General features: G+C 39.5%; 1 protein-coding gene across 3 annotated transcripts in view; it reads left to right on the plus strand.

The window, feature by feature from the left end:
* The window catches only part of LRRFIP2 (LRR binding FLII interacting protein 2), a 70,880-nt gene that overhangs the window by 48,691 nt on the left and 10,035 nt on the right, over window positions 1-12,154 (plus strand). For all 3 annotated transcript variants that reach the window (XM_081345358.1, XM_081345359.1, XM_081345360.1), the window contains one exon: window positions 11,322-11,414. In XM_081345358.1, the coding sequence (XP_081201484.1) occupies window positions 11,322-11,414 (93 nt within the window). The remainder of the gene's footprint in view (window positions 1-11,321; window positions 11,415-12,154) is intronic.

Raw genomic sequence — 12,154 nt, forward strand, 5'->3', positions numbered from 1 at the left:
ATTGATGGAATTCAATTTTTAATTGAATTCTAGGATTTTCTTGTTCATGGGTTGAAGCCTTTCTGATTACGGTAATTCTGATAGAATTGGCATGTATCTTCCTCAATCTAGGATCTTCTACCAGAGGCCTGTTGAGGCTTCTGTACTTCCTGCAGAACTGGCCAGATTTGACGGTGGCAATCTTTTAGATTGTTATAGACTCCCCCACAGTTAAATGCTTTAGAAAGTTTTCTAAGGCAGAAAAAAACCTCCCTGGAAAAAAGGGAAGTTCTGGAAATTAACCCTTTTGTTCCCCTGGACAGCTGTGTGCTCTCAGAAAGTTTCTGGAAGAAGTGTGGTGAGTCTCTAGCTGGGGTCTGGGCAACCAAGACCCAAGTTCACTGTGAAGGAGTCAGCTGTTTTAATATGGACATAAAAATTTGTCTCTGCCTCTTAGACACTAGCCTTTGCATATTTACCCTTTCTGTTTGAAAGAGGCTGCCTCTGGTTGCAACCTGCCTTTTCCTTTTTGTGGAATCTTCCTCACTTCTGTGGCTTCAGGATTTCAATACTGTGAGGGGAGGTGTTGAATATCCGAGCCAAACTAAAGAAGCTGGTGAACACGGTGGATTTTATTTTGAAACTTTGGATTTAAAAAACTCTTGGAGAAGTACTTATCTAACAGACTCTGCTGAACTCTTTCTTATCTCTAAATTAAACCTTCCCTGAATGGTGTTTTGGTTTGGCTAGAAGGAGGGGGAGAAATAGTTTTGATTTCACTTCTCAACGCTGATTGCTCTAGTAGTAGACAGAGAAACTGTTATTATTGTAGTGGTATTGTTTGACCACATGAGGGAGCCAAAGATGATGGCAACTCGCAAAAGAACAGAGAAAATCCCCGGAGATGTGGAATCTTTTAGATCTTTAATGGATGAATAATATACAGCCAAAACACATGAAGCTGTACAGGTAATGGGAACTAAGCTTGAATCAAAAATTGATACATTGTAAAGGAACTTCATGATGAGATACAAGGTTTGAGAGGAGATATTGAGCAGGCGAAGGCCAGTGCTGGATTTTTAAAACACAGATAATTTTCTGGAAACTGAATCAAATGAGAAGATTCTTGTGGAAATTCATGCTAAGGAATATCAGTTAAGATTCAGAGCAATTCCTAAACAACCTGGAGAGGATATCAGAGCAAGGATGTTTAAAGCTTTGGCTGCATTAATAGATTGTGACAAAAGAAGTCTCGACCCCGATGTAGCTAAGGTGTATCGACTGAATTCGAGATTTGCTGCAATGAGGAAATTGCCAAGGGATGTTTTGGTTCACTTTGTGAGAAAATAAGAGACCATGTTCTGAATTGTCATTTCAAAGCGAAATCACAAATGGAAAATGTGCACATAATTATCTTGAAGAAAATTCCTGTAAGAATTTTGTGAAAAAGGAAAATCTATTCATTCCTTACAGATATTTTAAAGATGAGAAAAATTCCCTTTCGTTGGGATAAGCTTGAAGGGGTGACAGTTACATACCAGGAACGAAGATTTTGACTGAACTACATAAATAAAGCCAAGGAGTTTCTGAGCAGACATAAATTAATTTCAGAACTAGATGAGATGAAGATGGATAAGTTTTTGGAGGCAGAGCAGCTTCAAGAAACAGACATTGAAGAAGAGATGACTGAGGTGTCTATACAGGAATCTGATGCTTCATTTAAAGATGGAAAGTAAACTCATTACATGGAATATTAATGGGGTTAATGCCCCATCTGAGCGTACAAAAGTATTTCATCATTTGAGAAAACTTAATGCTGACATAATCTGTCTTCAAGAAACACATATTAAAAAATATGGACAAATATCTAATAAATAAAAGGCTAGGGAGAAATTTGTATCTGCTGGGAAAAAAAGATAAATGGAGTGGTTTTACATATAAAACCCAAATTTAAAGCTAGGCTACTTTTATCAGATGAATATGGTAGACTTGTAATAGTGGAAATTAGTTTTAATGGAATAAAATCAATAGTGATTGGACTATATGCCAAATGAGGGGGAAAGCAATTTTTTTGAGTACCTTATAGATCAACTCTTGCCTTTTTCATATGAAAATTGGCTTATGCTGGGGGACTGGAATGGAGTGATTTCGCCACTTTAGGACAGAACATCTACTAACTACCAAAGTCATTTTTTAAAATGATGGACAATTTAACATTAATAGACTCATGGAGGCATAAAAATGGCTCTGCGAGAGAATATACCTTTTTTCAGAAAGGCATAAATCTTTTTCAAGGATCAATATGATAATGGACCTCTAAAAACCTAGCAAATAGAATTTTGACAGTTGATATCCTACCTAAATCCTTTTCTAATCATAACCCAGTTGTTTTGGTCCTCAGAAAAAAAAACTTTGAGTTGAGATTGAATGAATCTATTTTACAAAAGGAGGCAGTTGTAAAGGAATAGAGTAGAGTAGAGTAAGAATAGAATAGAATAGAATAGAATAGAATAGAATAGAATAGAATAGAATAGAATAGAATAGAATAGAATAGAATAGAATAGAATAGAATAGAATAGAATAGAATCTGGAAGGGACTTTGGAGGTCTTTTAGTCCAGCCCCCTGCTCAAGCAGGAGAACCTATACTCTCTCAGACAGGTGAATGTCCAGTCTCTTCTTAAAAATCTCCAGTGATGGAGCACCCATGATTTCTGGGGGTAAGCTGTTCCACTGGTTGATTGTCCTCACTGTCAGGAAGTTTCTCCTTAGTTCCAGGTTGCTTCTCTCTTTGATCAGTTTCCAACCATTGTTTCTCCTCCCTCCCTTTGGTGCTTTGGTGAACAACCTGGCCCCTTCTGCCTTGTGGCAGACCCTGAGATACTGGAATACTGCTATCACGTCTCTCCTATTTCTTCTTTTCTTTAGACTAGCCAAACCCAAGTTCTGTAGCCATTCTTTGTATGTTTTAGTCTCCAGCCCTTTGATCATCTTAGTTGCTCTTCTCTGAATTTTTTCCAAGTTCTCAACATCTTTTTTGTGATAAAGTGACCAAAATTGGTTGCAGTATTCCAGGTGTGGTTTTACTAGGGTTTTATAAAGTGGTAATAATACCGTGCGATCTTGATTCTATGCCTCTGTTTATACAACCCAGGATTGTATTAGCTTGTTGGGTTGCTGCTGCACACTGCTGGCTCATAGTCAAGTGATCGTCCACTAGGACTCCAAGGTCCCTCTCACAGTAACTGTTTTTAAGCCAGGTCTTGCCCAATATGTATTTGTACCTTTCATTTTTCCTTCCTAAATGTAAGACTTTGCTTTTCTCCACAATGAAACTCATTTTGTTGGATAGGGCCCATTGTTCACATTTGTCAAGATCTTTTTGGATCCTGAGTTTGTCTTCTGGGGTTTTGGCTACTCCAGTCAGTTTGGTGTCATCTGCAAATTTGATGAGTTCCCCTTCAATTCCCTCATCTTAGTCATTTATGAATGTATTGAAGAGTACTGGGCCTAAGACGGAACTTGTGGTACCCCACTGCTTACTTCTCTCCATGTGGATGTAGTGCCATTGAGGACTACTTGTTGAGTACGGTTTGTTAGCCAGCTACAGATCCGTCTGGTAGTGATGTTGCCTATTCCACCTTTTCCTAGCTTATTAAGAAGTAGGTTGTGGTCTACCTTGTCAAATGCTTTACTGAAACCTAAGTATCTAAGGACTGTAAAAAGAAATTACACAAATATTTTGATAATAATTTAGGTAAAGGGACAGATCTTAATAACGTTTTGGGAGGCTAGTAAGGCAGTTATGAGGGGTTATTTTATACAATACAATTGGTTAGAGAAGAAAAAAGCTATACATTACAGCAAGCCCTGCTGTTCTCAGTCACCTTCTGTGGAATCTCCCATCTGGACTTGAGAGGATATAGCCTATACACTATGCAGATGTTCCTTTACACAATTCCAGGTATTTGGTTGTATTGTTCAGTGTTTTCTGTTCCTGCCTGTACCTTACATTCTGCTACTACAATGAGGGAAAAAATTATTTGATCCCCTGCTGAATTTGTATGTTTGCCCACTGACAAAAAAAATGATCAGTCTATAATTGTAATGTATTTTAACAGTGAGAGACAATAGCAACAACAAAAATCTAAAAAAAATGTATTTCAATAAAGTTATACATTGATTTGTATTTTAATGAGTGAAATAAGTATTTGACCCCTTCGCAAAATGTGACTTAGGGCTTGGTGACAAAACTCTTTTTGGCAATCACAGAGGTCAGGGATTTTGTCCCTTTTGCAGATCCTCTCCAAGTCATTAAGGTTTTGAGGCTGACGTTTGGCAGCTTGAACCTTCAGCTCCCTCCACAGATTTTCTATGGGATTAAGGTCTGGAGACTGGCTGGGCCACTCCAGGACCTTAATGTGCTTCTTCTTGAGCCACTCCTTTGTTGCCTTGGCCGTGTGTTTTGGGTCATTACCATGCTGAAATACCCATCCATAATCCATTTTCAATGTCCTGGCTGAGGGAAGGAGGTTCTCATACAAGATTTGTGTCTTCCCTTTGATATGGTGAATTTGTCCTGTCCCCTTAACAGAAAAACACCCCCAAAGCATAGTGTTTCTACCTCCATGTTTGACAGTTGGGATGTGTTCTTGGGGTCATAGGCAGCATTCCTCCTCTGAACACAGCGAGTTGAGTTGATGCCAAAGAGCTCAATTTTGGTCTCATCTGACCACGACACTTTCAACCAGTTTTACTCTGAATCATTCAGTGTTCATTGGCAAACATCCGACGGGCGTGTACATGTGCTTTCTTGAGCAGGGGGACCTTGTGGGTGCTGCAGGATTTCAGTCCTTCATGGAACAGTATGTTACCAATTGTTTTCTTGGTGACTGATCCCAGCTGCCTTGAGATCATTGACAAAGTGCTCCTGTGTAGTTTGGGACTGATTCCTTACTGTTCCCATGATCATTGAAACTTCACGAGGTGAGATCTTGCACGGAGCCCCGGACCAAGGGAGATTGACAGTTATTTTATGTTTCTTCCATTTGCGATCAGTCGCACCAACTCTTGTAACCTTCTCACCAAGCTGCTTGGCAATAGTCTTGTAGCACATTGCAGCCTTGTATAAGTCTACATTCTTGTCCCTGACATCATTGGACAGCTCTTTGGTCTTGGCCACAGTGGAGAGTTTGGAATCTGATTGATTGATTTCTTCTGTGGACAGGTGCCTTTTATACAGGTAACGAGCTGGAGCACTCACTTTAGGAGAGTGCTCCTAATCTCAGCTTGTTACCTGTATAAAAGACACCTGGGAGCCAGAAATCTTGCTGATTGGTAGGGGATCAAATAATTATTTAATGCATTTTTCTGGATTTTTTTTGTTATTATTCTGTCTCACGGTTAAAATAAACCTACCATTAGAATTATAGACTGATCGTTTCTTTGTCAGTGGGCAAATGTACAAACTCAGCAGGGGATCAAATAATTTTTCCCTCACTGTATATGATGGATTGTCTCTGAGGCATCTCTATACAATCTGCATCTCTCATATGCTAGTTCCATGATTCTATGGATCTGGTGCTTAGTGCCTGTTTTTGTGCCACTATGATCAGTGCCCCAATGCTTTCTTTTAGTCCAGCCCTTTTAAGCCATGAGTAGGATTTCCCAATTCAGCTGTTGATAGAACATTGACAGGTCTTGCTTGGCCATGGCCCTTTCCCTGCTTTTTCTTGCCATGCCTGAAGCTGCATCAGGTGCCATCTTTTATCTTTAGGTGCCATCTTACTAATGTACTCCTGAATGCCCTGTCTGTCTGTTTTCTATGGTGTACAGTCTCTGAATATTTGACTTGGAGTTGTTGACTTCCTTGCCTCCTCCTCCTCCTCCTCCTGGTTCCATGTGGTTATGGGATACCAGGGTACATATAGCTGGTTTGTAGGCCTATTATAAGACTAATTGATAGTTCCACTCTATCAGTACCTTCCATTATCTTCCCTCTCCTTACTACCAATTGGCCATACATCTCCAGTTCAAATAACATCTGAGTGTCCTCACTTTAAATCCACAATAGATGGATCAACGAATCAACTATCTTCCCTCTCTTGACTCTAATCCAGCCATACTTCTCCATTCTGAATGATATTCCAGCATCTTCATTATAGATCTGTGTCAGGAAGATCATTGAGTCAACATATCATACACTCTCAGTATGAATACATGTCTTCCATGTAGAGAAGATAGTGGATGGGTAGTTCTACTCTTGAACTTATATCCATATCCAGTCATTATGATTGTCTGGTTGAGGAGTTCAGGCATATGCAGAATAGCAGTGGGGACAGTACCATCTTCTTGATATATACCAGACTTGATGGCTACTTGCGTAAGCTTTCTTGAATTCATTACCAGGGCTGTCTTCCATAGCCCCACTGAGTTTTTGAGGAATGTCCTTAGTATTCTGTGACTTTGTATAGGTCCAGGATTCACAGATCCATCTATCTGGCATATAGTCATAGGCTTTCCTGTAGTCACTCCAGCTGTGCTCAGATTGATTTGCCTAAATCTTAAGTCTTTGGTGACTGCTCTATCGATGAGCAATTGGTGTTTTGAGCCTCTGCTGTTACTTTTAATTCCCTTCTGAGCTGTGCTCATGTATTGGACCATATGTTTCTGTGACTTGGCAGCTATGATGCCTGGTATGACTCCAGGTAGTAAGGAGGCAGGTTATTGACCAATAGTTGGATGATGCTGTTCTTTTATGGGAATCTTTCATTATCAGCACTGTCCTCCCTTGAATTAGCCACTCTGAGTGGGAGCCTGCTGCTAGCAGCTGGTTCATACATGCTGCTAGATGTTCATGCACTGCGGTTAGGGTTTTTTTTAGCCAGTAAGAGTGGATCATGTCCAAGCCAGGTGCTGTTTAACTTTTCATGTTCTTGACTCACTGTTGGATTTCTGCTATTGTGATGATAGCTGGTTCCTGTTATGGGAGATAGCTGTGGTCTATGACCAGGTTCTGCAAAAGCCACTTTTCACTGGTGTTATAGAACACTAGATAATAGAGTTGGAAAAGACTTTGCAGGTCTTCTAGTCTAATCTCCTGCCCATTCTGTACAAATGCTATTCAATCTCTTCTTGAAAACCTCCAGTAATGGAGTGTCTACAACTTCCAGAGGTAACCGTTCTTCTGATTAATTGTTCTCACAGTCAGAAAATTTCTCTTTAGATCTAGGTTAGCGCTCTCTTTAATCATCTTCCTCTGTTACTTTCTTGACTTGCTTTGGAGAATAGGTCAGCTCCTCTCTTTTCTGTGACAAACCATCGAGTACTGGAAGATTGCTACCCCTAGTTCTTCTCTTTTGTTAGACTAGACATACCGAGTTACCTCAATCTTTCATTATATGGTTTAGCTCTAGGCCCTATATCATCTTTGTTGCTTTTCTCTGCACTCTTTCTTGGGTCTCAACATTTTTTTTGTATCGTGGTGACCAAAACTGGATGTGGTGTTTCAAGTGTGGTTTCACCAGTGCAGTATAAAGTAGTACTACCACTTAATATGATCTTGAAACTGTCCCTTTCTTGGTGCAATCTAGGACTTCATTAGCTTTTCAGGCAGCTGTAGCATACCCTAGACTAGAGCTTTAGCTGGAGTTAGGCTTTGTATGTTTCAGTAGCCAAATTGACATACCCTTCTGTAATTCCAGCAGCTGACTAACTTGCCTGAGTTTTTTAAATTTATTAATTTTTTGTGCTGCCCATCTCTTCTATAAGGAGACTTTGAGTCATCTTGATATTAGCCTCTAACCTCATTTTCAGGGTGGTGGTGGTTATATACTGCTGTACCTTTTGATCATATACCAAGAGATTAGGCAGCCATTTGTCTGGGATGGTCCAGGATTATAGTGGCTTCAGCCTATACCAGTTCATTGGTTATGGTAATAGTAGAGATTGTCATGAGGGCTCTATTGGCATCTTTTAGCATCTCCATCTCCAATAAGCTTTGATAATAGGCTTCAAGGATTGACTGTAGCTAGTTTACACATCATCTTATGTTTCATATCGGCTGCTGTGCACTGTAATGTGGCAGTGATGTTCCAAGTGTTGGCTGTACAGCCAGTTGGTCTTCCTGGTCTTCTTGAGTCTGTGATGTAATGTGTAGTTGGTGTTTCTCAAGTTGTGAAAGCATTTTTCTCTTCACTTTGTTGAAGTATTGGGTAACTAACCATTTCTTAATTAATGAAGATGCAGGTCTTCGGCCCAGCAATAGGTCATTTATATGTTTCATATACAGTATACTCTCTCATTAAGTCTGTTGTTATAGTAGCATTCCATCAAACCAGGTTCTTTTGTCTCATCCATGTATTGTTTTTCTGGTAGCCCACTTATTGTCAGATTGTCCTGGTTCCTCAACATATGACATGAATCTTGCTAATCCAGGTAACATTTGAGCTGGCATGACTCTACTTGTTTGTGTCATTCTCATATTTGAGGTAGAGAGGTAAGCCCAAGAGGTTTATAACCCAAGGACTCCTACTGGTCTTCTACATTAGACGTAACACTGTAATTACTATCCTATTCAGTCACTTCTTTTTGTTTTTATATACCTCAAAAAGGAGACAATATCAAGATCTTTACTAATGAAAATTTTCCTTAATTGACTAGATTTGTATAAGTACAGTTATACTATTATTATTAGTTTGGTGTAGTGATTAAGATGACTTGCCTGGAACCAGGTTAACTGTGAGTTTGACACCTCTCTTAGATATGCAAGCTGACTGAATCACTTTGCGACAGTCACTCTGTCTCAGCTTGACTTACTAAACAGGGCTGTGGCTGTGAAAAAAATAGGAGACAGAAATATTAGATATACTTACTGGCTGAAGTCTGTGTGTGTCTGTGTCTCTGTGTCTATGTCTGTGTGTGTGTAAGAGAAAATGAAAATGGGAATATATTGCAGGCTAACTCTGCCTACTGCCGGGAGTTCAGTCTTGACCAGTTCAAGGTTGAGTTAGCCTTCCATCCTTCTTGAGGAGCCAGATTGTTGGGGGCAATATGCTGACTGTGTAATAGCAATAACAATAACAATAGCACTTAGACTTATATACCGCTTTACAGCACTCTCTAAGCAATTTACAGAGTCAGCATATTGCCCCCAACAATCTGGGTCCTCATTTTATTGATCTCAGAAGGATGGAAGGCTGAGTCAATCTTGAGCTAATCAGGATTGAACTGAGAGCAGCCAGCAGAATTAGCGTGTAGTACTGCATTTTAACCACTGCACCACAATGGCTCTGGCTAAACTGCTTAAAGAGTCTGAGGGGTCTATGACAACTCACCACAGCCAACTCGCCACAACCAATTTGCTGCAGCTAATTCACCACGGCCAACTCCCCATGAGACAACTCATGGGACAAGAGTTACACTAATATCGAAGAAACGATGGAATAGAATCATTAAAGAAAGGATGCTAAAGGAGGGACAAAATGAAATGTGAATGACAAAATTATTCCAAATGATTAAATTAAATGGTTGAATTGTGTGATGACCGGGGGCATGGCGCTCTCCTCCCAAGTAGTCGGGTTAGTCTGCGCTATTCCCGCCTTCTCTCCACTCTCCGTGCTCGAGGATCAGGAGGGGATGGTCTTTGCTCATCACCTGAGCTCTGTCTCTCATGTTCACTGCTTAATTTCTCTTGGTCATCCTGCCCCTGTTCCTTCCTGCCTAGATATCCTTCAGGATTACCTTACACACTTTGAATCAGAAGATCACTCTTTTGGTCCCTTTTGTCAACTAATATCCAAAATCTGATTCTGAAGATTGATCGTTAATAGCAGAGCCTTTGATCTGTAGTGTCCCACAGAAGTCTCCTTAGACCAGACATGTCGGAGCTTTTTCCCTATTGCCGGCAATGGGTGGGCGCAGTTTTTTTGTGACGCGTCTGGCCCTTGGGCCGGCAGTTTGACACCCCTGCCTTAGATCCTGTATTAAGAGATCTTTTCAAAATTGGTATCATCAATGTTGTATGTATGTGTGTATCTATTTTTGTTTTCTATTACCAAGAAAATGATCTGTTGATCAATTTGATAATTTACTAAATGACTGAAAAAAATAGAAACTGTATTCAGATAAGATAGAAGTGCTTTGATCAGTAAAAAATATGGCTTAGATACTTGAATTCAGACTCCAGATGGTCAGTTTTGTATGTTGTATTTGCTCGTTTTTTGATATTCATAGATTTTTAGCTGATTATGGTAGTAAGAGATGAATATGTACCTTGATTTGGTTGGATTGAGTAACAGCTATGTATAATGTAGTAATATCAAGTTGGGGATGTGGCTATGTTGTCTGTATTAAAATCATGTGGAAGAGCCCTTGGTATAAACTGTAGCAGCCACACTGAACCGGTATATGGTATAAAAGTGACATTATACCAATATTTTAAAATTGGATACATTTCAAATATAATTAAACTCTTTCTTGGTGAACTTATATATTTATACATAAATCTGTGGTAGTCCTTGAATTACAATCATAATGGAACCTGCCAATTATGTACAGAAATTGTGACAGTCATTATTTGAAGTACCATGTGATTACCTTATTTAACGACCCCAACCACTGCTGTCCCTGTTGTAGTTATTAGCAGGGCCTGAGGTGCCACAGATGTGGAGGGAGCCCTGGGAGACCTAGTGCATGCCCAGGTTTGCACTGAAGAACCTTCAGTTTAGATGCAGCCTCTGCTAGGCCTCCCAGGACCATCTTCACTCCCTGAAGTACCCCATGCTCCCCTTCCTGCATCATTGGAATTATGGCAATTCCCAAAATGGTGCCCATTTCTGGGACAATGAGTGCAGCCACAACTGCAGAATGGCCACGTGGCAAAGTAGCTGCCTCCTAAAGGAAATCTATCCAAAAAGGTAAGCGATCAAGCCACAATGGGGGTGGGGAAGACAGTGTAGAACTCAGGGGAGTGGGAAGCAGGACCAAGGTCTGCAGGACCCAACAAGACAGAATAGGAGAGATTTGGGGGGGAAGCTGCAGCACAAGTACAAGGTGCTACAGTGGCCATAAGTTTGGATATGTGTCCTAAATCCCATTTTTCAATGCTACCTTAATTTTGAATGGTTGCTGAATGAATAGTCATAAATCAAGAACTGTCAGTAATATAAGACAGTTGTAGAGTATTTGAACATCAATCCTAAATCTGTTTGTAATTCTACCCTTCAAATCTTTGTTCATAATACCTCTGTCTTTCATGTTTCTTTGGCTTATTTACTCACTTCTATCTTTTTGTAATTCCCTTTACTTGTTTTTCCTCTTATTCTTTTCCCTGTGTTTACTGCAGGAGAACCAGCGCATGCAGCAGAAAATAGAATCTATATCCAAAGAGGTGTTTGACCTCCAGGAAACAGTTAATTGGAAAGATAAAAAAATTGGGGTATGAGATTATTCTGAGGTGAAAAGTGACTAGGAATAGAATGGCAAATGTTAAGATTGTTAATGGTTTCAGTATGCAGAGGATCTGAATATAGTAACTACAAATACAGCAATAAATTAGATTAAATAAATTAATGCTGGATACTAGATAATAAATAAGTGCCATTCAAGAGCATATGCTGCATGCATGAATACATATATGATAAAGCAGAATGATTGCTCAGTACTTCCACTGTTGCAGTTAAGTTTTGTATTTGGATGCTAGTTGTTTATGATTAAAAATGAAATTTAGGTTTGAGAATTGTGGACATGAGCCACCTATTTAGTGACTCTATAATATACTGTAGGTGCAGTACTCTCTTCACTCCATAGTTCTTGGGAATCTGCTGGTTGATGGACTGCTGGGGAAACTATTTAAAAGCTTACCAATTTGCTAACTGATTTGCTTCTGAGAAGCAGGTATCCTATAAAAATCTAGTACAAAGCAAAATCAGGGCCCTGAAGAGAAATAGGAAACCATATGGTTTCCTCTTTTTTTAATGTTCTTCAGTAAAAACTCAGTTGACAACATTGCTTCATTTAAATTGAAAATCATACCATACATATAATTTTGTAGGCCTGCTGTCAAATCCAAATGCTTATATCTGAAAATCTTAGTGCATCTTTTCTTGCTCTAGGTTTTAGATAAAAATTTGAATAATGTTGTTTGGTACAGGTTTAATTGTGAAGTAGAATTACAAG

Source organism: Vipera berus (assembly GCF_964194415.1).
Source record: "Vipera berus genome assembly, chromosome: Z".
NCBI lineage: Eukaryota > Metazoa > Chordata > Lepidosauria > Squamata > Viperidae > Vipera > Vipera berus.